The sequence below is a fragment of the Haliaeetus leucocephalus genome, unplaced genomic scaffold, assembly GCF_000737465.1.
Source record: "Haliaeetus leucocephalus isolate CR32 unplaced genomic scaffold, Haliaeetus_leucocephalus-4.0 Scaffold992, whole genome shotgun sequence".
NCBI classification, from domain to species: Eukaryota; Metazoa; Chordata; class Aves; order Accipitriformes; family Accipitridae; genus Haliaeetus; species Haliaeetus leucocephalus.
In genome coordinates this window covers 1856869-1882945 of record NW_010973428.1, presented here as the reverse complement: position 1 = coordinate 1882945, position 26077 = coordinate 1856869, and the positions used below count along the sequence as shown (strand labels likewise).

The 26077-nt window shown below is 40.1% G+C and overlaps 1 protein-coding gene across 1 annotated transcript; it reads right to left on the bottom strand.

The window, feature by feature from the left end:
• Positions 1-340: 340 nt before the first annotated feature.
• Positions 341-25773, bottom strand: LOC104842258 (plasminogen-like). The gene is made up of 19 exons (XM_010584483.1): positions 25681-25773; positions 22263-22398; positions 20104-20210; positions 15516-15630; positions 14524-14663; positions 13805-13925; positions 13564-13682; positions 12514-12676; positions 11797-11927; positions 10884-11049; positions 9993-10159; positions 8935-9083; positions 7354-7447; positions 5729-5849; positions 4913-4987; positions 4398-4538; positions 3142-3248; positions 2107-2252; positions 341-923 (listed from the first exon to the last, which is right to left on the bottom strand). The coding sequence occupies exons 1-19, from the start codon at positions 25727-25729 to the stop codon at positions 762-764; spliced, it is 2409 nt and encodes an 802-aa protein (XP_010582785.1). The 5' UTR covers positions 25730-25773; the 3' UTR covers positions 341-761.
• Positions 25774-26077: the final 304 nt, after the last annotated feature.

Here is a 26077-nt window from a genome sequence, read left to right as displayed (position 1 = left end):
TATAGTGAAACAGGATGGGTACTATGGACAACAAAATTTTATAATACGTTAAACACATTGTCATTACTTGCTGTAATGATTGACAGTTATTTCACTGTCTTCACTATGGACTAACTTTAGGGTGAGGCTATTTTTTATTCACTGTTTTATATCTCTGATGCAATATTTGCACTTTTGCTGACACACAGATTTCCATGTCAATAAAAAGTATGAAAATACAAACAAATGTGTTTGCTTCTTTTTTTTTTTTTTCATCCCGTGTATTTAATGCTATCGGACATATCTAATAAAACTTCACATGCATATAAGATATGTACAGTGAGATTCTTCTTTGGTTTATATCATCGAATCAGTAAGAGGCTGAGACAACTCATAGAAAGTGAGAAGTATTCTCCTTTCTTAATCTGTTGGAAGCATAACATCTTGGGAAAGTCAACCTTAGAAAAAAAAAGTCATTGTAGAGCCTAATATAAGATTAAAATACAGATGTCCAGTTACAGCTGAGGTTGGGATTTTTGACACGTATTTCAGAGATGCGTAAGTCTATTGTCAAACATAGCAAACAGTAGAACATACAGAAAGAGGGTAACACACTGTCAGTTGGGTTTCTTGGCAATAACTATTAATTTATAGCAATTTAAAATGGATGATCATATTTATTTTACTTTTTTATGAATGATTGTAGCTTTAATATTGCACTTGGAATCTTGTATTTCTAACGTGCATACTGCTTTCCATGAGAGGGCAGTCCATACTCAGGCTCAGTTGTTTTCCATTATACTCTTAATCCAAGGAATATAATTGGAAACTCGAACATAAACACCAGGTTTCATGGGTTGAGCACAGCCGAGACCCCAAGAGGTGACTCCATGCTGGACAAATTTATCTTGGTCCAGACAGACTAGAGGTCCTCCACTGTCCCCCTAAACAGAGAAAGAACAGGATGATTCCTTCACAGCCCCATGTGCAAGAGTGGCCTTCTCACACGAGGCACAGAAAAAGAAGTACCTCTCGCATGTGAAGAGCACACAAGTTATAGGACAACACTGGAGCTGTAGCCAGAGAAGAGTTCTCTATTCATGTTGTTGAACACTGTTGTAAAGTCATCTCTTCCTGTCATCCAAGTGGTATGTTTATTTTTGAAGTAAGGGGATTTGGTGAGAAGGAACCTGATTGCCCTTAGTAACTCAAACTGCGCTTCCTCCCTCAGTCTCTCCTCTGAGGTCTTTATGGGTTCCTGTTGTTACTAGATGATCCAAGACCAAGTGAGTGCATGCATTCAAGCCATGTGTCTTAAGCCATGAGTGCACACCCCTCAATGGCCTGCTTGCCCATCACAGTGGTTGTGCGGAGGGTATCTGTGCTGTGTTGGCAATGGCGCTGACCTGCCGGCTGGGGCAGGCGGTCTGCTGTTTTCACAGTTCTTTACAGAGTCATCTCTAGCTTTTCAGGAAGGGAAGTTTCCCTCTTGATTCAGTATGTTAAGCTTTTCTGAGCCCTTTCAACTATTTAAAGAAACTGAAGAACTCAATTTCAAAACCTAGACTTCTGGAGAAAGCCTTCATACCACACTTGTGAGATGAGCTATTGCCAACCATATTCTTCCTTTTCAGCAAAAGGGAAGTCCACCATGCATTTTGCCTCACCCAGTGTGATTTTCACAGGCACTGGCACTGATCCTTGGAAGTTAGTAGTTCCTTTGGCCCTTGGTATGCCTGCATGGCAGACTCTACTGTGTTGTTCCTTGACTGCTAAAGGAGATGTCTCAGGTTGTTAACTGAGCTAGCTTGGACATTGGAGCTAGTCTAGCTGAGGCAAGCAAAGTGGTCTGGGAAAAAACAAATCAGACCATTGTCTTCCATACACCTGGCTCGGGCAGCCATGTGCCTTGTTGTTCAGGCTTATCTGAAAAATTACCTGCCCCACTTCCTAGCAGCAGACAAGGGAGCAAGGGAAGAGCAGAATCCATGTGCATTTTTCGGCTCACACGCCACATGGTGTGGCAACATCCTAAGGCTAATTCTGAGCCTCTAAAGGCTGGAAAGCAAAGCACTATTTGATCTGAACGTGCTTACAACTAACTCTGATGCTCACAGACTTCCTTACCTGGCAGCTATCTGTGCCACCATGAATATTCCCAGCACAGAGCTCGTGTTTTTTGACTCTACCATTCAAAAATTCAGGGCGGTTGCATACTTTATTCTCGATTACAGGGAAACCAGTTTCCTTTAGGTAGCCATCACCACCAGTTCCTTTGCAAATAAAACCAAAACACAATAAATGACAAAGGTAAATGAACATCTTCACAAAACAAACATCAAGATATCAATAAGCAGTAAAATAAGCCTAGCATTTGTGCACTGTGCATATACTTTCCATGCATAATATGAAGTGATACCAAAATCAGTATGCATTATCAGTATCATGGTACTTATCACACTCTACCACCCATCAAAATCCACACTGCACTGATTGACCTTCCTGCTCCCACAGTACACCCATACAGATCCAGTACCCACTGATATTTGTGGGAGTCATTCCAAAGCCATTTTATTTCTTTGTATCGGATTTTTCTTCTCTGTGGAAGAAAGGAGGTAGGAAGTAAACAGTTGAAAATGGCATGATGGGCAGAAACAAGGAGGCAGAGAAGGTACTGATGCTCTTCTCAACCAAGACAGAGTGGGAGGTTTTGAAAATGAGAGTTATGTTTATATTTATGTGAGATCTTCTGAACCAGGCTGGTTGGGAGAAAGAATCATTTAGGACAATGAGCAAACTCACCTTCACGTGCTTAAGAAATAGCTTAAGTCTAGAAAAACTTTGCTTCTGTCTGTGTAAAAGCCCACTTTGGGGAAAAGCAGAATGGACTGAGAGATGAGAGTTAGCAGCTCCTTAGGTTTGATTCTCCTCTTTTAGTATTGGTTTAGGGGGTTTCAGTTTACATGGCTCTGAGTGATTTAGGAGAATCTAAATCAGAGGGAGACAGTGGAAAGAATGGCAGTACCTGATGAATTCTGATGAAATAGGTATGCATGCAAGCTTACGCGGGATGTTTTTGGCACAAAGAGAATATACACTTTGGATACAAGTACATACCAATCTCCAGACACAGAGCTTTCAGTTGTGTTAACTCTGTCTCACCTTTTGTATCTCCCCAGCCCGTGACATAGCACTCCTCTCTTCCTCCTAACACAGAATTTTCTTTTGGCAAACAAACTGGGATAACATGATTATTGATGATTGCTGGGCTGAAAGAAACAAACAACAGACTCATACAGGAACAATCATGAGCACATTTCTCCCCGACACCACCTTCAGGTTTCTAAAAAGGTTTTATATACGGTCAGCCTTTTTTTCTCTGAAATCGTGAACTTCAGGTAAAGGGCTTTTCTGATGTGCAAAACTGCTTTTGTTTTAGGCTCTAATCCCTCAGAATGTGATACACAAAAGGAAAAAATCTGAAATGGAGAACAATTAGAGGTTTTGATACTAAAATTACTAACATAAATCCAGGAGAATGCTTTGACTTAGGCTAATGCATAGCCAACAAAACCTAATTACAAAACTACTTAGGGGTATGAATTAGTGGCATTTAACACATAGGTGTTAGCTTGCTCTGTTTGCATCCAGTCTGACTATAAATCGCTTTCAAACTGTACATGTAGTACACAGCAGAACCCAAGTCAGTCTGACTTGCCTTTGGGTACAGCTAAGGCTAGGCTCAATTAAGAAGCCACATTAATTGTGCTGACCCTGCATCTGTTTTGGACCTGCATTGCAGCCACGGAAATCAAAGCACAGGCACCATATGTTCACATATGCTTGCAGCTTATGGACGTATTCCTTTTGATTGCACAGTGCCTCAGTGAGAGTTCAGATGAATGGAAACAGATGCAAGAAGGGCCATACTAGGTATTGCATCAAATGTGCATACTGTTTGCCTGCATGCCGGACAGACCTGCTGGAAAAAGAAATCTCTGCACCACAGCATGGGAAGAGTATGGGGTGACATCACGCTAATATTGCAGCTTTCAGTCCTCATTACCTTATCAAGGTAGAAGCATGTAGAAACACAGACTGAAAGCTCTAGGCATTACCTCCTCCTACTCTGCTGCCACTGCCTCACCTCCCAGCAGCTGGCACCCAGCGAATTGCCAGCCTGGGTCACTGTCCCTCGCCCTCCTCCCCTCCCAAGGCAGCCCTTTCCCTTTCTGAAGCCCTGCAGCTGAATCATCTTGGTTTCCACTGGAGCTTCTGCAGAAAGGGAAGAAAGAGAGGGCCTCAAATCACTGATTGAACACAGTGTGTACAGAAACACACATTTCCATGACCCCAGCAACCACTATTTAGTCAACTTGTCCCAGCAGAAGGAAGGAACGCTTCAGGTGAAAGGATACCTGCTCAGTTTTAGCAGAGCGATGTCTGCCCCGTGTGGCTCCTTGAACAATTTCGCAACATCTCGTTTTTGCACTGATGCCTCTGATGCTCTTTCTCTGTGTAATCCAAGGTATACTTTATACGCAGCTGGCCATGAGGATCTATTGGAAATGATTGCACATGGTGAGCACATGGTGAGCTGATGAACACACATCCAGGATGTAGACCACTTATGATGCTATTGGAAACCTTGCTCTGTCAAATCTAGAAAAATAAAGCCAGCTTTGGCACAAACTTGATTTCGTAATCCCTTCTTATGGTACATGAAATCAAGTTGGCAAAAGTTTTCACTGTCGCTCTTTGTTTCCTCAGTCAAAACTCTGCTTTAATGCATGATGAATGGACTTGGCTCAATTCTCAACTGTTTGCAAGCTGAGTTGAGAGACTGCTCAGGTTGGTTGCTGGGTCCATTTTGTTTCTCTGATTTTCTATCTAGTGTAAGAAAATGCTGCTGCAGGCTATAACAGGTACTTACTTTTCTAAACAGTGAGTGGCAGTAAGAACCCACTGAGGGTCTATCAGAGTTCCCCCACAGAAATGCATGCCAAAACTGTAATAGAGCAGAAAGGCATGAAAAGGGCATTAGTTTAAGGTGGCAAAGTTAATTTTACTGCAGTTCATCAGGCAATCTTTCTAACATGTACACCTTTACAAACTAAAGACATTATTCCACATTTTCATTAAGAATCAACATTTTACTTTCCTTGAACAATAGTTCTTACAATGATGGTAGTGTTGTGCAGACATTTTTATAAGGCCTTGTATGAAAACACCTAGATCTTTGCTCTTAACCGGTATTTCTGTTACTGGAAAACCTTATGTGCAGTGATGTATGCCATTTTAGAGATTCTGGGTTTTATCTAGCTCTGATTACAGTCAGAAAGCTCTGCAACTGGCCTTGATTCCTAGTTTTGCTAATAACTTTGCCAGTAGGACCAAACGCTTACATGGAACCGATCAAGATCTGTACCAGCCATACTTCAAACTGTTGGTTCTACTGATATGACACTGATTCTAACGTAGGATATAGTGACAGATTTAAAGTCATTCTGCCTTTTTGTGAAAATGTTTTTGAAATTAGTGGTTGTATTGATTCTATAGGTATTCATCACAAAACAGAATTCTTGGTTGTCTAAATGACGTTCTTTAAGATTAACACACATAAGGTATAGCCTTGAGCTATTTTTAAATTAAAATCAAGTTTAGAATGCTGCAACCACATACTATAACATCCTATGAGAGGCAAAGTTTCCTTGCATGCAAAGTCTAACATAATGGGGAATGGCCATACCGTGTCCGGAGACTGATTTGCCAGGGCCAGGAGTGTGGATGCGAAATACACCCAGCAACAATCCTTTGAGCGCACAGCTTTGGTCTGAACTTGGATTTTCCACACTCATACTGAGTAGGAGCTACAGAATAAGAAAAAAAATCACTATAAGGAACTTCATTGTGTGCTATGCATTCTTTATGTGCTCAGAAAACTAGAAGGTGAACCTGCTACATTTGTCACTTCAGCTTTTGATTCTCTGCAGGCAATTATATACCATGCACCACCTATATTTTGTTAGGTTACCTTCATCTGGAACACTTAAAAATGCCTGGCAATTTTTTTTCACATACACTTTTTAGTAGTCAGCAAATTACACATTAATAGATCTACAGTCAGATAGAAAAAAAACAGAAGGGGAAAGAGAAGGAAACAGAGAGAAAGAAAAAAGGAATTCTCCCAACATCTTTAAATATACTCTTACAGATGCCAACAATGCAAAAGCTGCACTGGCAGCTGTTTTCCAACTAATTTTGGTGGTACAGCGTGTGAAATTCAATCACTGTCTCTGTGGAGCAAAACTTTGTCCACTCTTATTTAGGATCTTTTGGTACTTCAGATGTCTCCAAGTTATTAAAAAAGCATAGTTCCTATTTAGCCATGGGAAACTGACTTTTATCAACACAGAATTTAGAATTTGTTGTCAGCAAAAGGAACTAACTTATGAAATTAAAGGCAAAAGGCACATTTTCTTTGTTCGTTAGCTGAACAGCTGAACAAAAAAATTATGAATTTTAAAAAGAAATTGGGTCTTCAAAATGAATACAATAACCCTGTGAAAATGCCATTTTTTCCCCCTAAGAGTCCCAGCCCAACACTTCAATGCAGCAGTACTTTTAGTTACAGTATATGCATGTTATAGAACATCTTCCTTTTTCTTGTTTGCTCCATTTTGGGGTTTTGATCAGAGCATATTTTCTGCTACTCACAGCTGAGAGGATAGAGCAACAAGAAAGCCACCCTTCTTTCAAGTGGGAACTACCTCTCTTCCTGGCATAGCTTTTATTGTTGATGGACATGAAAGGACTTGAAACCAAAATGTTGTAAAACTTCATCATTGTACATCAGAGTCCTGAATGGCTTGATTACTGGTAACAAAGACAAGGGCATTTGGTTAAGTATTTAGGGCCAGATGCACTTTCCAGACATCTGATACGGTACAGTATCAGAGGAGGGAAAATCTGTTTACACCCAGGACAGAGCCACATGAGCAGGGAGTGCAAAAGTTTTGCTGGGCTAAGAGCATCCCTTGTTCAGCCTGGCCACACACACGCAGTTATGCCAGGTGACCAGGCAGGAGCAGGGGAAATTTCTGCAGGAACAGCCCTGTTTTGAAACACGTGGCAAAACCCCCATGAGCTTCAGGTACATCTTGTGCTGTGTTTGGGGCTTCCAAGGAATAAGCACCATTCTTAAGACTTCAGGCACAGATTTTGAGCATCACTTCCCCACAGCCTTAATTTCCAATCTAATCTAAAGCTATTGCACTGTCTTAGATCAGTCTTTCAGATTAATCACTGAATGTCCTCCAGTTGTCTTAAAAGGTTACAGGAGAAGGAGACACTAGTCTTTAAAGGAATAATTACGGCACTTGGGAATGTCACAGTACTCCCAGGCTTTTCTTGGGTCTGTTGTATAGCACCAAGGTCCATTCACATCTCCATCAGGATTCCTGCAATACTGTAACAAACAATAAAGACACCATCTGTTAAGCAGGGGACAAAAAAGGCTAAATGCATGATTCAAAATAAAATAAAACTAAATTTGGGAAATATTTTTTTTACTTCCTTTTTGATAGTGATTTCCAATTCCTTTTGTCAAAATTTGTTTCATTTTTCTATTTGCTCTTTGAGTTTAGAAAAAGATAATAAAAATGAAACCTTTTCAACTGTCTTCAGCCTAAGCTTCAACTAAGCTTCACTAGTGCAGGCTTGGACTCTGAGCTCTCAAAAAATAGGAGATATAGACCTAGGATGGGATTTTCTAAAGCATTAAACTGTCTGCCCCTGCTTCCACTGCAGTTAGTAGCAGTAGGGTCAGCCCTGAGGTCTTTTCACACCCACTCTGGTTGCACGACTCTGGGACAAGTGGGTATTGTGTAAGCTGCTCTTGCACAACGTGGTGATGCTTATGAGTCCCAGGGGCAGGGGTGCAGTGTTCGCCCTGATGTGGGGTGCCTGGTTAGCTGAATCACTCTCCAGGTCTCACTGGCCATACTGACTGATCTCTGCTCAGCACAGGCACCTCATACAACCACATGCTACCAGATATCTTTCTAGTTCCCTTCCCTACTCTGAAATATACCCCATGTCTTTGGAAAAAGGAGAAAATGTCTGCTTTCCTTCCCCAAGAGTCCCTGCCAAATGCAAGAACCAAAAGTTTATGTCAGGCAGCTTTTCAGAAGGAGTTTCCCCAATCTGAGCTGGAATTCAATACAGGGTATGTGATGCCATCAGAGGATTGACTAAAGCAAGCTCTACAATCATGTACCTGGAATAAAAATAGTTCAAGCTGGCAACATCAAACAAGCTTTTTATACCACATACAGAGTTTGTTCACAGACCAGGCAAGTATCGTATATGGGATGTTACAAGTCTAGAGAACTAGTGATGAGTATGTGTGTTAGGACTAGGGGGATGAAGGTTAGAGACGGAGAATGACTTACAGGATGGGTCAGATGCATGTATAACCTTGTATGATGGGCTGCGGCAGAAGCTGGAGGGCTAGAGGGGGGATTAGCAGAGGATGGGGGCTGCAATCCATCAGCTATACATCTCAAGGAACTTGCACTGAACGTTGGATCGATGGCCATCTCACCCATCACTGTTACTGCTGAAACCCATGACCCCAGGTGCTCTTTCTGGCAGAGGAGGCAGAGGTGCTGCCCACAGACCAACTCCAGTTAATCCTCAGTAGTGAGGAGAAGCGAGTGCCCATCTGAAGCCCCTTGGCCGTGCTGCAGAAGCATTCAACAGAGCTTCTGGGGATCTGTGTGTCCCACAGAAGCACAGTCTGCTCATGTCAACAATTATTAGCACGATCAGGTTCTCGGATTGAACTGAGGAAAATAAATTAATTTACAAAGTCCTGGCATGACATGCTTGCTGAGGCACCATGAAGAAGACGGGTGAAGCTCAATGACAAGTATTGAATGAACAGCTGCTTACATTTTTATCCAGGCCTGCTTCTGGATGAGTCTTAGGAGTGAAATAGTCATGGCTATGAGGTCTCTGAGAACTCCACTCTTGACAAGTCCTGCCCCTTGCAGTTTTTGCTACTGTGCCACGATAGTCTTGACCATTATCGTTAATGCAGTCTGTGAAGAAACAGGAAAAGGAAATGATTGTTAGCTGTGAGCTATTGGGCCACGCCCATACTTGGTGGTGTTGAAGCAGAATTAAGTTTGAGGAAATATTAGTGGGACTCACACGTCCTACATAATGTGTATACAAGGAAAAAAGGACAACCTAGTGTCAGTGATGGCTAACAATCACACTTTCATTTCCTTGCATTTTGAACATTTTCTTCATGATCATGAAAGTCATAAATCAAAGAGGCTTAGATTCTGTTGACCCCTTGTGACTCCAGAAGCCAGGACCACAAAGACCATGCACTCGTAAAGTCTTTTCCTTACGGACACTGATATCTGTCCGATTCCACATTTTACAGAAGGTAAAAAGCAGTAATACAAGTTCAGCCAAAATTAATAGCCTTCTAAAGAGAAGAACATGTCATGGCAAAACAATTAAAGCTGCAGCGCTCTAACCATCTACTGCATAACAAAATTGCATCTGAACTGAATTAAAAAAGCCAGCCATCCTCTGGTGGCAAATGGAACCCTGGAAATGTGAATGCATGGCACAGGAAAAGACTTTTTCAGAACAGTTGCCAGCAAAATGCTATCACCTTTATATCTGCTGTCATTGCTAGTAGCCCTCCCACAGTAGCCTGGAGACTACTAGCCATCTGTTTCCTTGTGTTTCCAATATTGCCAGATGTAGTAGATAAAAGATGCGATATTAATCTAAAATCAATTACAGAAACCCTGCTATAAAATTCTACAAGAAAGTTCAGAAAATGAAGAGAGTGGATACAGTATTATATTAAATTCTGTAATTATCTGGAGTTTCCTGTATTTCATCCTCATTAAATTCTTGATGAGGTTTCCCTAAAAAACAGCTTGCTGGTTATAAGCATTTCTGGGGAAAGTGCAAAGTATTCTCACCGGGATTTGGTTCCAGTGTTGTCTGGGGAGGTTTTGGTAAAGTCACTTGTACAGGGTCATCACACTTCTTCAGGTTGCAATACTCCCATCTCACACTGGGGTCAGTGGTGTAGCACCATGGGCGGCTATCGGCATCTGGGTTTCTGCAATAATTCTGCTTCAGGCCCCTACAAATGTAAGCATAATATATTCCCATCCGTGCCGCTGCGCTGAGAAGAACTTGAAAGAACATTTTAGCAGATCTGCTACAGAGTTAGCACAGATCATTTATTATGTACAGTGTGTAATAGAAATCCTTTTTCCAGCATAAAGAAATCAAGAAACGTGTGCAGAATATTTAAATATGTTAAATACTTATTCACTGATTAATGCTTATAGTAGAATACCATTTACAAATCCAGATGTAAATGCACATATGTATATTAAAGATATAATTCTTTTTACTTTTCGAAATACATTAATAGCTTTTAAGAAGAAATAATTTTTTGCATTTTGGAATAAATAGATAGTAAATATTAAGAATATTATCCTTTCCTCAAAGCTCTAATGAACTGCAGACTAGGAAGCAAAGACTTAAACTCATGAATAACCTCATGTATAAAAACAGTTCATTTCAGTATAAGGGAAAATTTATGATAACTCTTAATTCCTTTAGAAGCAATGTAGAAACGCACAGTTAATTAGTCTAAAGCATAATTTTGACAACTGTGGTTTGTTTCAAGATGAGGTTAATAGAAAATGTTTCCACATTAAAAAAAAAGGGGGATTATTTTTATCAAGTACCCTCCCTTCCCAGCTTTAAAATCATTGTTGTGTAAAGATGATCCCAATCAAAACAAGTTCATGAATGGTCATTGTCCGGTGAAACACATAAATGGGAAATACACATACGCATTTGGGAACTGGTCTGCCGTTTTATTGTGTCGGTGCGGTGACATTGAGCTCCAGGCTTGACATTTCTTTCCCGTGACAGTGAAAGAAGCTGTGCCACGATAAGTCACACCATTGCCTTGATAGCACTCCTCAGTAATTTGAGCCTGCTCAGGCACATCAACAGCTGTAGTGAATAACAGAAACCAGTCCCTTGCATCTTCATACTTTGATATTTATACATGAGCATAGAAAGCCAACAGAAAACAACAAGCCATAGTATTTCACTGACCGCCACAGCATACTCTCTGTAACAGAATCCTTCCCAGACTGTAGTGCAAAAGAAGATTTCAAAAAATGTTTGTAAAAATTTCATTATATGCTAGATTAAAAGCACTTGCACATCAATTTAACTGTCATGCATGGTGATTTATTTCAGCTAACGATCCAAACAATTCGCATATGGATCAAAACTTCTCCAGGGTGGGGGAATGTCTGTGGCTTTGCCACAGATGCGTGTGTGGACCAAGCCTGCCTTGTGTAAGGAGAATTTTCTTTTGATTGCTTTTTATGGAGTCTTGGTTCAGTGCTCTTAAATTATCTTTGGTTTTGCTTTGGATTCAGTTTTTCAGGAGCTGGCACGTAAAGCTAATTAACTTTTCCATGGAGGTGGAGGGAACTACCACTCGGCAAAAGGAAAAGACCTCTGTTACTGCAATTTTTCCTGAGCTGGGTCAGTGGGTGACTTAAAACTTCTGCACCTATCCACCAGACTGAACATACCATCCTGGGCTCCACACCAGGCTCAGGCGTTCAGCTGATACATAGCAATACTGAGAGTGACAGCAATAATACAACTAAGCAGAGCCACCCAAGATTTTTCAAAATAAACCATGATGACCCTTCACTTCCAGATGTCCCCTGTTGTTCTTACCAGGGGCCTCTGGCTCTGCCCCATCACAGGAGGGGATGGTGCAATATTCCCACCGGGCGGTTCTGTTGGTGGTGTAACACCATGGCATCTTCTCACCATCAGGATTTCTACAGTAGTTTTCCTCTAGGCTCCTGAAACAGAAAACTTGGCTAAGAAAAGCCTCTCATGGAAACCTGGTAAAGGTTATGAACAACAGGAGAATATACCTCGCTGCCCACTTTACTGTTGTATTTACAGGTGGGTAACTGCTGCTGTAATCTACTGATGCCATTTACTAGATGAATAATTGCAATGCACTGGTGTTTTGGATGTGCTAAACCAGACACCTCGTAGATTGATGGATGAACTAAGAGATTGTATTTCATGTAGTACTTTAAGGCCAAGAGCAGCACAGCAGAAACACAGGGTGAAAGAATCTAGCCCCAAGCAAATATCATAATTGTAACTTTCTTACTCCACATTGCTTCAGCTGACCAACAATACAGTAAAAGCATGAATTGAAGAGGGAAAAAGTCAGTCAAGCAGAGCTTGAAAGTCAGAAGAGGAGACACTAGTATCCAAGAACAAAGAAGTGAATAAAAAGAAATGTGCAAAAAAATTGAAAAGATGGAACCCAGCAGGTGATGACTGCTGGTGTAACTGAAGAACTTTGCAGTACGGTTGAAGAAAAATGAAGTACTTCTCATGGACACTGAACAATGGAGAGGTTTCACTTACTTGCAGGGATAGTTTTCAGGAGTGCGAGCGTGTCTGTGAGGAGATTGAGAACTCCAGTGCTGACATGTATTTCCCGATTCAGTAACAGATATCGTGCCTCGATAGTCGTCTCCTCTTCCTGATAGACATTGACGCCCTGGTGCAGGAACTGGTGGGGGTGTTGCTATTACAGAAAGAGGAACTGAAATTAAGCAGTGCCTTCCAGGCATAGTAAAAACCAAACCCAAACACTGTGAGCTTTTTAATTAAGCAGGCTTTTTAGCTTTCTTTGCAGGTAAGGTTTAAAGACCAACACGTTTGGAAAGTCCAAAAGGTAGAGCAAAAAAATCTAAAAATATCTTTTTTTTTTCCTTCCATTTTAACATCTTCACAAGCAGTCAGACTGCCAGAACGGCATTTGCGTTTACAGCAGCCGGGATACAACACAACCAAGCGCTAGCAGCCCCATCAGAACAAAGCTGGAAAGTGAGCAAGTTAATACTGTGAATAAAACTGGGGTGAAAGTGGCAGGCCCATCAGTGATAGGTACAGGTATAGGTGCAGATATAAAAGAGATGTACTCTAACTGGTGAGAGTCAGAGGCAGCAATGATGAGGTCTGGTGAGAAGACCCAAGGAAAAGTGCCGTGGCAAGGACAGGCCTTTGGGGAAAAGGAAATTGAAAAGGTGAAGAATTGAATTGGAAGAGCAAAACAAAAGCCAGAAGATTTTCAGGAAGAGTGAAAGTGTTTGACATCAAAAAAGGAACATCAGAAGAAACATCAGAACCACTGAAATGCCTGGTCATGGAAAAACACATCAAGGAACTCCACGCAAAACCATTAGAAAAGCCTACGACAGAAATGTCTAGTCTCAAAAAAGCTATCAGAGGTTCATTTCAAGGTTATTTATTCTTTTATTTGAGATAAAAGTCAGCAGTTTTTTATTCTTTCCTTTATCTTTGGGCCCTCTTCTATTTGTTGTAGCTCCTTGCACCACCTTGAGTGGAAACTGTCTAGATGTCTTTGTGCCTAGACATCTTTGTGTCTAGAAGTCTAGAAGTCGGACTCACTGCAACGAGGAATGTCACAATATTCCCAGCGTTTAGTCGGGCTGGTTGTGAAACACCAGGGCTGAGGTTCACCATCAGGATTACGGCAATAATTCATTTTCAGATCCTTCTCTGGAAAACTGAACAGGAAAAATATTTTTTAAAAAATGTCACTAATGGCTGTAACAATTATCCTGTCTGGGGCAGGGTTGTCTTCAGGCCACCACTGATCATAAACAACCCATCACAGAGTCTGACTTACTTTTCTGGGAGGTATCCGTGAGAGTGAGGTTGCTGGGAGTCCCAACGCTGGCACTCAAGTCCAGACACCGTTGTTGCAACTACTCCCTGGTAGTTTTCTCCACTGCAGTGCATGCACTCCACTGTAGGAACAAGGCAGAATGAGGACAAGAGAGACAGAAAGTCCCTGAGGAACTGGTCTATAAACACTCAGACTCATCTGACATGAAGTTCAAGAGCCTGATCAGAGCGCAAGGCAGAAGGACGGTCTTTTTTCTTGGCAAAGTAAAAGCTTATTTTTCTTGGTAAGATGACTTCAACTAGTTGATTGCATTTATAGTATTCAGTTTAAAAAACCCCTAACATTATAGACTATAGTTTTTGAAAGACCTAAATTAAAACTGCTAAGCTATAATTGAAAATCTGTGCCTTGCTGCTGTCATGTTTTATTGACTTTGGCACTAGCAATTGTAATTTGGTTCAATTCTAGTATTATGATATTTAAATACACTCATACCATTTTTTTTTTATCTAGAGAAAAAAACCCCAACTTTGTATAGCTTTTTTGTTTTGGTTTTTTTTATATCTTTCTTATTGGTGTTGAAAATTTCTTCGGAAATTTCAGGTTGAACTAAACTCAAGTTTGAACAAATACTTGATTAGAAATAAAAATACCTGAAAAACTTCACATTCTTAACACATCTTCCAAAAAAGGAAAGAAATCAGTGAATGTATTCTGACCTTCACACTCTGGGATGTTACAGTAATCAAATCTGGTAGCAGGATCTGTTGTGTAACACCAGGGTCCCTTTCCATCGCTATCGGGATTTCTGCAGTAGTTTTCCTCCAGTCCTGCAGTAGGATATTTTTCAGGTGTGTAACTGGAACAGAAATTAAATGGGATTAGAGAATAAGGAAGGTGTCCCAATTGTTCAGCTGAGGACTCTAAAGATGAAATCTTTATCTGAGGACCATTTTGTAGATGTTGTTCACTAGAAGTCTAATTGCTACTGTGTGCCATTGCTGAAGCATTAGAAGTGCCATAGCTATAGACTTCAGGAACTATGGTGTCTCTAAGGCCAGTCATAACTTTAATACTTGCATTTCCTCCAGCTATTCAGTTTCCAGTAATTTTTGCTCAGCTGAGGTACCATGTAGCATGTAGAGAAAAGTCTGCTCTGGGACATGTTCCCCAGGAGATGCAATGAGAAGATACTTGCTGAAATGTGAGAGTTCTCTGTAACCTGAATGCTATGCCTTCTTAATAGGAGGTTACTAAATAAACCCAGTTGGGTGTTTTTCATTAAATACAATAAATACTGCACTGTTAATTGTCTGTGGATTCACTGATAAAACGATGTACCTCTATCTCATCTGCCACTTGTTATACCTTTAGCCAGGAGAAGAAGTTCTTGCCCTGGTGAGATTAATGGAAAATTCTTATTGCAGCAGAACCAGGTGCTTCCCTGTCTAGTATTTTGCTCTTGTAAGGACCACAAAATTTAAATGCAACTGCCAAGACTGACAATGTCCCTGTTGATCATGTAGCCCCAATTGCAGGTCTCTCAGTTACAACTCAGATTAGAGAATTATCTTATTCTGGGTAAGTGTAGAAAAATATTTTATAAGAAGACTTTGAACACCAAACAAATTGCTTATAAGACTACTTGGCACATATAAATGGCTTAGCAAAATTTCAGAAAAACATATAAACATATATGAAAAGGCCTTACTTTGGTTTATGGGGGGCACTATCAACCCACTTCTGGCATGGCACACCTTTCTGAGTTTTGGCTTCTGTTCCTCTGTAATCCACCCCTTTTCCCTTCTTGCATTCTAGAAGATAAACTGAAATGATATGTGCTTGATTAATCAGTATCATGACATGTCCATTGGATTTTAACATATACAAAATCCATTTTCATGCTAATACATTTAAATACATTTGGTCATATTTTGACTTTCTTACGCCATCAAAAGTAGACAGCTCACATTGTAAAAACCTACTAGTTATTTGATGTCTAAGTTGAATTAATTAACATTGAAAAACTTATGTGAAAGCCCAAAAGTTCCAAACCAGAATTCCAGAGAAATAAGTGTAATACAACCCAGCCCTTTTGAGAACATGCTATAGTACATTTAAATAATAAAATATGCTTTTAACATTTAAATATGCACTATAACAAAATAGAAGCACATTCTCTTTTCATTGCCTCCTATGATGTTATAGTTATGCACAGTAACTAAAATCAAACCTTAAAAGACAGTCACCTGAATTCTGCTATAGAAGACAGCAGGACAGAATCACAGATGCATACACATAACATTTTACCAGTTTAATACGCAAATTTTTTTAAGTTCATATAAATGCGGATGATATTGTTTCATTAAAGTTCACCACGTGATGAATGAGATTTAATTAATTCATGATATGCTAAAACAAGGACTCTCTGCTGTACAAGTTAAAATGGATAGTTGATTGAAGGTGCATATTATATACGCTTTTGTACTCTGAGATTTTGGAACTTAATAGTACCTTCATGAAAAAAAAGGAAAAGAAGGAGTGAAAGAATCAGCAATGAAATCCTGTCTTCATATAAGCCAAGGGGAATTTTAATGCTGAATAAGCCTGGGGTTTGTATCGGTAACCTTAAAAACATTAAATAATTTTAAATTCTTAATCATTAAATTAAATGAGAACTGAAAGCCCAGTGTTGTAATTTTTTTCCCAGGAGGAGGGAGCAACCATAACCCCATTGCACCCTTCAAGATTTTCCTGGGAGGACTGAACAATCCCCTTTCCCAGCAAAGAGCTGGTCGCTGCGAGGGGAGAGCAGGCTTGCAAGGGGTGGCTCTGCCAAGGCACGGCTGAAGGAACTCTGATCTTGACACGTTCCCTCAGAGCTTCTATGTCTGCAGTTTAGGGACAGTCACTGTCAGGCAGCATGTCCTCTGGCTTGGAAAACTAAGCAGGAAACTCTTTTAGCACCTCCCTATGCACAGGGCATATTTCATCAGCCAGTTCCTCCTTTCTAGCTGCAGTAAAGCAATCTGACTTTTAGGTTGTGACCTGGCTCGTCTCAATGTCTTTAAGTAGTGTCCAGATCAGGTATTTGTGGAGACCCAGTTATGCATCAGCTTTTCTCAGCATCAGAGTTATACCAAAGCTGACATACAAGCAGAAGTTTAACATAAATCTGGAGACATAATGCCGTTTTACACAGATCTGTCTTGTCAAAAGTGAAAAGAACTAATATTTGAATCTGAAATAAGGTCCAGCTCTTCTGTGGGCAGACAGATAGTCTAGATGTGGATTTATAGATGTACCTTTAGGCACGTCTTTATTTCAATGTGTATATATATGGGCAAGTTTACTCTAGGAACTTTAGCTGGAAGCCATTTGGTTCCCTCAAACAATTTTGCAATAAATTAACATTAAAAACCTCAATAACTGAACACTGAATCAGTCAAGTGCTGACTCTTTTTGTTTGCGTAAACTTTTGACCGTTTATATAACCTTTAGGTTTTTTTTCCTGTCTGACGATAGATAACTAACTTTGATCCCCAAACTCAACCCGTGTCCCTTGGGTTAACTATTTACAAACAGATACGTGGATAACAACTCCGAAATGCTAACTTTAATTCTTATTACTTTTTCTATTAAGCCAGGGAAGGTTAACTTCCTCTTTTATAGCACATACGATAGAAAAAATAATTTTAAAACCTGGGAATTTTATACCAATTGTCATCCTTTTCTTTGAATGCAGTGATAAAGAGCAATTAGGTCTTGTCAAGTAATTGCTTCAACTGAAAAAAAAAAAGTTGGTTTCAGCAATAGTATTGCAAAAGCATCTGGGCATCTGAAAGGAATTTCCTTGAAGTATCAGGACAGCAGCAGCTGCTGGGGACAGTGATGTAATCTGCCTAGGTAAAAGCTACATTTTCCATTCTGTTCTGTAACAATAGATTAAATGGATGTTAACATTAGAATGGACACAAAGTTATCTGAGACTCTTTGCTAATGAAGAGATGAGTAACAGAGAAACCATCTGACACATACACAATAGGCTTTGTTTTTGATGTTCATGATACCTAGGCACATCTTTTGTTTTCAGTAGGTAGATGTGCAGTTTGGGTACATCTCTGTTACGTAAAACTACAGATTTTCACACCTTTACTGATGGAGTTCTGTTTTTCAAGAAACTAAAATCCACGCCTATGACTTCAAAAGGCTTAAAAGGATGCACTAACAAATCCTCACTGAATATTGAAGGACTCTCATCCAGGTTCTAACCTCAGCAAGTCTAAGGGACGTCTCAAAAATAAACCAGAATTACAGTCTAGCTCCTGATCACAGTACTGAAGCAAAATCAGTAAGGATTATTTACATGTAAGTTATTTGTTCAGTCTTTAAGCTTTGTTACTTGCCAATTGATCCATTTGGTTTTCCTTCTACGATAGGAACTGCAGAAGATTTCTTAGCATTACTTAATCATGATTCAGGGAAATTCCCACCAGCTTCTGGATATAACAAAAATATCTTATGTTCAAAACATTAAATTACCTATTAGTTATATATACAAAAAAAAGGCAGCTAGCTGTAGGCTTCAGAAAATATCAGGCTGAAAAGGACCCTCAGTGGTCTTTGGTCAAACCCCCATAAAAAGCACAGCCAGCTTCTGAGCTGGCTGAGGCTGCTCAGAGCTTTGTCCAGTCAATATCTGCAAGGGTGGAGGCTCCACAGCCTCTCTGGGCAATGTGGTCCAGTGCTTAACCCCCCTTCCTGTGAAAAATTATTTTCCTTATACCCACAATGTCTGAACAAAATCTCATTTGGATGCTCAGCTGCAATCCATCTGAAGCTATTGAGCTACTACATACAGTCTTCTTGCAGGTGCTATACGCATAGCATTATCTTATCCTACAAGTCTTTGCAGGTCAACAGAGAAGTAAGGATGCAGTTTGCTGGAGCTCATTGGTATTTACACTCCAGTTATTGTGATTCTTGACTTTTGGTTAGAAACTGGCCTCTTGAAACCACTGCATAACTTGCAGCAGCTGAGAACCTGGTTCATTTTTCCTTTTCATGCACCTTTCTTTGTTGAAGGAGACCAAGTTGGTAGATACTATAGTTTCCAATTTCTGAATATTCTCAAATGCATTAATATTTTTTTTTAAAGTTAACAAATCAGAAAATGCTGAAAGACAATGTTCACAAAGTCATTTAACACAGAACAGTAGTAATTCTATTCAAAGTTTACCACATTATCTTACATCTGAATGATCAGTAAGGAGATCTTTTCTCCCTTGTTTATTACTAAAGTCAGAGAACAACACAATGAAAGTTACGTTATATTAAAAATAAAACACATTCCTTCTTCCCTGTATATAGCAAGAGCTCCATGATTGATTACGTAATTCAAAATTAGTCTTAAAACCCAATCATTTGTCTGTATCTAGCATAACGTGATAGATTTTTAAAAGAGATGATTAAAAAAATGGGTAATCGCCATTTCTTACAAACAGATTTCCTATTTTCAGAAAAAATAGGAGATCAAATACACTTCACTCAAATAATACTCATCTATGACAGAAATGTTCAGAAATAAAACATGTACAAAAGGAGAATACAAAAATTCACCACATCCATTAATTATACTGTAAAAATACAGATTAGGATAAAAGTTTCACAAATTCATTAACTGAAGAGTACAAACCTCATATAATGATATAAAAGTACTATAAAAATAGATCATTTTTATCTGGAGCATAGTTAACACTCTAATACTTCTGACAATGTGTGCAACCAAAAGAAAGTTGATTTGAGTCCCACCCAAGTAAACTGTGAATTTTCTTTGGTGATACAAATGAAATTATTTGGTAGTTTCCATCAGTGTTCCTGTGACCAAAGGTCTGTCTCGGAAACTATTGCCAGTACAAGTAGCTCCTCCTAGTTCCCTCAGCAGCGATAGAGAAGATGCAGCTGTAGGTTGCTGGCTGGTTTAAAAGGAGAGGAGAGAAGGGACCCTTAAGCATCTCTGTTACTCCCAGCAGCTTCTGCGTTCCCTGAGCAACAGTGGGCTTTTCTGCCTGTGGACCTGAGGATTTAGGGAGCAGGAAAGATGTTGGAACACTAATCTGGGAAAAGAAATGGTACCACTGCTATACCAGCAATGTGGCAAACCCTAGGTGTTAGGTAAGGGCTGACCTACCCACCCCACCTGACCCAGTGAAGGCTTAGCCCCCATTTAAAATAGGGTTATGTGAGTCCCACCGGAAAGCATATCTCAGTGAAATAATATGAAAAAGACATAGACATACTTCTTTTTTCATAAAGAACTGCATTTGTTCTTCTGAATATCACTGCTGTTTTGGTGTTCTCAGCCAATGTTAAACACTGTTGGTCTTTACTGGTGAATAAGAAGGCCCTGTTGAGATTAAGAGGAGAGAGCAATGTAAGAAACAATAGCTGAATGTGTGTAATATTTTCCTGAACACCTTTTCTAGTATTCAGGTTTAATTTTAGCAAGCACTGCACTTCAGTGATATTTAGGATTGCATGATGTTTCACAAATCACTGAGTATTGCAGCTCCCATTTTCAGTGGTGACTTTGACTCCTAAGTCTTCATACTAAGCTTAGTTTGAAAGGGAGCTACATGAACAAATTATGACAAGGGATAAAAAAAGGTTTATAATGTGCCATAGACTCCAGAGAACATGCTGAAGGGGATACATGAACAAGGGACCTTGACCTTATTTCAAAAAAATTAGTGGTCATTCGAGAAGCAAGATATTCTACAGTATTCAGCAGTTACCACAGAACAAGTAAAACACAACAAGCCAGGACCTTAAATTACCTTGTGATAACCGTTCTGAGTCATCGTACATGAAGCAATGTAAGCACTTTGGAAAACACTGCCATTTATCTTTTCAGCAAGCTCCTAGGCTGTAAGTCTGCAAAACTGGAGCAGATGGTGTAACCTTTACAACAGCATCTAAGGAAAACACCTGACAGGCTAAGTAATTTCTACAGCTGGCTTTTCTGAACCAAAAAAAACCCCAATAGCAACATGGCATTCAGGGGGTAGGCATATACCAGGAAACCAAATACTGACAAAGCCCATTCTGTAGCCCTGCGACCAACTGGCATGGTCCCAGTGTGCCTGTACTTGTAAATTCACACAGCCTCTCCCCAAAGGAGAGGGATCACATCCAGACTCACGGCTGGCAACCAGGTCCATGAGCTGTCTGGGGAGTGCTGGTTGTCCTGGGTCAAAACTACACGGGGAACTGTTGCCCAAGCTCTCAGTAATGTTAAATTTGTAAGTAGGGATGTAGCTAATGAGCATGGTCCAACACACTGCTAAGGTGGGATAACAAGTCTGAAGTATTGATGTGAATTCATTGGTCTGAAGCACTAATGTGAGGGTGCTGCAGTGCTGGCCTGGTCCTAAAGCTCTGCCTAACGTTTACCTTTCTTAACCCAGATCCTTCCCTGCCAGATAGCATCTGTTCTTTATTGATTGTAATAGATCTCACATCATTAATTAGGAAGGCAAGGACAGAACACCCTGATGTTCCAGTGTCAGGTGATGGTAGGCTCAGACCCGAGGCAGAGGCTAAGGACTGATACTATGTCTGAATATGCCTCAAAAGGGAACAATAATCCTCTGCAACCTGTAAATATATAATCTGAATATAGAGGCCTGCCCTCTTTGCCTTCCTCCCTACCCTCCTGAGCCAAGTACTACTGAAGCTCTGCCCTTTCTTTCCAGAGAAGGGAGTTTTCAGAGAAGAGAGTCAAATCAAAGGGAACGGGTGGCACTTCACGCACACAGTCATCAAACCCCTGTCATCCTTCAGGGTTACAACTCTTTAAAATAAGCCTCATTTTCCCTTTTGATTTAAAACACAAAGTTATAAATACATTTAAAAGGTCAGCACCAGGGTATCCCTGCCTTGAATAAAAGCCTGATGGAGAACGAAGTACTGGGAACAGCCCTGCAGACAGTCAGTCTGCCAAGTACAAAAACTTTGTTTGAAGTTACGTAAGTCCAAATTCTAGTAAAATTCAGAATAATGTAGGTATCTGCAAGATAATAGGTAATGCAACAAACATAAGCAATGCCATTATTGCTGTCCTAAATTTCCAAGCAATTAATTATGACTCTTTATTGCAAAAGGAGTGCAAAAGTCTTGATCAAACGGTGTCAAGTTGGTTTTCAGTGTGCCAAGCTGTGCATCAAGATATCATAATGTTTTCCAATAAAAATTCAACATAATTTTCTTAATTTCTCTATTTCTGCTGTCTTCATCCATATGTCCCAGGCATTCTGTTTCTATATGTCTTTTGTTTTCCAGCAAACCTCAGACAAACATACTCCTAAGAAATCCCTCAAAAGTTCAGACTGCTGATAAATAAGACAGGCTGCTCCATCGTCTGTAATGAAAGATATATATGGGAACCACTGGAAATTACCTGCAAGTAAATTTATTTTCAGTTTCACATCGCTCCGCACAATCTTCTTTACTGTTTGTCCTGTAAATTTGCTTCTTTGGGTTGAGCAGCCAAGCTCCCTCTGTTCTCACATAGCTGTCTAGTATGTTTCCTTGCACTAAAAGAAAAAAGAGAGAAAGAGGTAAAAATATAAATGCTGCTATGATTTATTTCAAACGTTCATGTTAAATTCTTTGTCACCTAGTAGAGTAACATCATCATTTAATTGCTGGAATAATTAGGTAAATGGTGACAAAATATGGCTGAATATTCCCTTCCTATTATGGTAAAGGGTAGCATCACTGAATACCCAGTGTAGGGCAGGACAGAGAAGTGGCCTGAACAGTGCTTTCTGTCATTCCGAAAGTCATAACAAGTAACACAAACCTACAGTATAAAGTGATGGGAGCAAAGAAGATGACCCAAGGAATGAAAAAAAAAAGGGTATTTCAGAAAGAAAATATTGGGCACCCATACTTTGGAGAAAGTGGAGAAATGGAACTCAAGAAGGATATGAAACGATGATTGTCTTTTGCTGATATCTACCCAGATGGAACGACTTCAGTTTTATCAGCCACCCCATAGCTGCCTCTGTTCAAATGCTCTTGCAAGAAACAAGCCATCCTCAGTCACTGGGGTTATCACTGTGCTCATGTTCAGTTTATCATTTTTGTAATAACTCTGTACTGAACTTACTTAATAATCAAGGTAGCAGATGTTGCCCTCCATTGCCGTGAATTAACACAAGACATTAATCTGGTAAATAAATTCACCTAACGACCTCTGGGCTACAGCTGCATGTGAAATATATAGGATACTAAAAAGTATAGCTATGTTTAGCAGTAACTGCCAGAAATGTTCAAGTACAATTCTTCTTGTAAAGGACTTTGCTGTTTAGTATTTTCTTCTTCTGTTACAGCTACGCAATCTCTGAAAGCTCAGTTATAGTTCACAGCACTGTGACTTTCATGACTTCCAGCTGCAGGGTCATGTTGTTCCACGAGTCCTGTGATTTTTACAGTTTCTCTGTCAGATGAGCATATGACTCTACTGCCAACCGTTTGGCTCTGGGAGTTGTCTGTTCTGCATGGTTTCAACCCCAAACGGACAGCTGGCCCATGGTCTTTGCAACACGTCTTAGTCCTGCTCTGTGCCCTGGTTTTGTGCCTGGCTTTAAGCAATTGCTAATAAAAGGCACACAGGGAATGAACCACACCCTGGCTTCCCCCTCATGCGTGACGGCCACGCTGCAGAGAGGCGCTTCTTTCTTCATCTTTTTCTGACCCTTCTCTTCCCCAGTTGTAGCCCAACACCAGCAGGAGGGACAGAAAGGACCCTCGTCCCACCCAGCCCCACAGCCTGTGAGCGGAGGGGCCACGGGGGTGTTCAGTGAAAGGTCTTCCAGGCGGAGGACGGCAACTACTCCTCTCCCCGAGTAACACGCTTTTGTAGCGTGCAGCAGGCTTATGTGCCTCCTGGTACGGTTAAATTCCTTCACCTGAGTGCTAGCTCAGCCTGCAGTTGAGTATTCTTTTTAACCTCATTTTGCACCTACAAGACGGAACTGATAAAATAGGCACAAAAGCTAATTTATGCTTCCTCTCATACCATTGCAAACCCAGAGAAGTTACTGGAGGGGTTTTTTGCTGCATGTAGACTAGGGAAAAGTTTGGCCCTAAGGGTTAAACAGTTTAACAGTGCATGAAAGAAAAGGATAGCTGCTAAAAAAAAAAGGTAAGTGGAAAAAGGATACAATAAAATTTCATGTGACAGGCGCAGAAATCACTGATTCCACTAGTTATTTCAAAACAAATATGACGTTAAGAAGAAATGAGTTTTGAGAGAAAACATTAAACTAGGTCAAAACAATATCATAGCGATGCTGCAATGCTCTCCACAAGGACAAGAAATACAAGTAAAGAATTCCTATCATGGTACAGCTTCCATGCAACCTGAATTGTGTTCTGTTTTGACATTTTGCAATAAAATTGTCATTATAATTACAGCATTTGATTTTTAAAATATCGACAGGATCATAACTGATTTGGGTCATAAAAATATTTTTTCCCCTTTTCTGTTATAATTACATGCAGGGCACAATACTTTAAGAAAAAAAAATTAAGGTATATGCAAGCTGAATAAAAATGCAGTAAATTTTCTTGCTATCATTTTTCCTACGTCTATGGAATTTTTCAGTGTTAGAAAGATATTACTGCCTTATTCAGAAATGCAAATATTTACCGCCATTTGATAAAGGATTTGCAAACAAAAGCAGAGTATTGCAGACAAAACCCCAAATCCTATATTTTCCTCCTCTGTATAAAATTCTTACTTATTTGAGAAGTGAGTTTGATTTGAATGAGGCTGTTCTGGAAAACAAAGCTTAGAAACTAGAATTTAAATTTAGATTATAATTATTAACATTAAATAATATCTAGAATTTTTTATGCTGAGTCATGTCTATAATATATCTAGCTAAAACCTACCCATACATTTTTCTGTTACCTTTTTTATATTTTAAAACTACATTGTAAAATGCTTGTGTATTTTTTTTTTTTTAATATGTGTTGGCACACTCATAACTATGTTTTTAAATGCAACCACAACAGTCAGTGTATTTATACAGAAGGCCTGAAAGAAGATGTGCCATCTAAATCCCATGGTTCATTGAAGTTTAAAGTTTTCAGGACAGAGAATATTTATTCAAAATTTCTGTATGAGTTACAATCTACTAGCCCCAAAAAGATGTATTTAAAGACCCTTACTCAGTTCTTGTGAGTTACAAAGTACTTTATACTATCTTCTACAAAAATAGTCTTGCAGCACCAAAAATACTGCAGAAACTAATGCTGACCAGATTTTGCCCTCCCTATCACATGGAATGAAAAATCTCCTGTTAAGACTGTGGCTATGAAAAAGACTGAAACTCTAGTGTGTAGAACAATTTTTCCTTTTCTTTGTGATTTTGTTTTTCACGATGCATTTACCAATGTTAAAACAATCAAAATAAGGATCATGGTACTTGGCAATAACAGAGAAAAGAAACAACCCTAGGAAAAAAGGCTGCTGAAACCAGAGACAGCCATGTCTTTGCAGCAAGACTTTGATAGGCGGCTTTCCAAGGGTGCCCCCATTTCTGGCCACGGCTGCAGGGAGCCATTTGTTCCCCACGCAGACACCAAGGCTGTTGCTTTTCTGGCGTCTCTAACGAACACAACACTGGAACAACCACAGCTCTTGCTTTGTTCAACAGCAGCTCTCGCTGGCCAGCAAGCCCCAGATCCGTCATCGTCCAGGTGAGCGGCGACACAGGGATTTGGGGACCTCCCTTCACCAAATGGAGCTTGCAAGCATTTGGCCCCCATCTCACCTAGGCAAGTGGAAGGCAAAGGACTCTTACCTGAGCTGAGCAAGAAAAGAAAGAGAAAGGCGCCTTTGCTAATCCCCATTTTGGCCCAGCTGGCGGGTGCTGGAAGTTGTGTGTGTCGGTGCACAAAGTTTTATTGACTCGCACTGGAGTGAGGCGGCATCAAACAAACAAGGCAGGTAGGTTGAGTTAATCATTCTCCCATGCTGTGACCCCCTTTGCCGTGGTGTGGCCATTCAAACAACCTTGAATTGGATGGATTACCAAATCAGACTCAATCACTTGCACTGGATGCTGGGAAATGTGAAGGCACTCTCTTGTTTTGTGGGGCATGTTTTGTTCTCAAATGGTTAGGTCTTTCTTTGCTAGAGAATGGGTAGGAATAATGTTGCTGGAAAGCATGGGAAATTGTGTGTCCAGGCAGAATATG

Coding starts and splice junctions, on each gene's coding strand:
- LOC104842258 (XM_010584483.1), bottom strand. CDS start 25,729: ATGGGGATTAGCAAAGGCGCCTTTCTCTTTCTTTTCTTGCTCAGCTCA. Junction 13,926..14,523: donor TAACATCCCAGAGTGTGAAG/GTCAGAATACAT, acceptor TTGTTCCTACAG/TGGAGTGCATGCACTGCAGT. Junction 9,084..9,992: donor AACACTGGAACCAAATCCCG/GTGAGAATACTT, acceptor GTTTCTTCACAG/ACTGCATTAACGATAATGGT.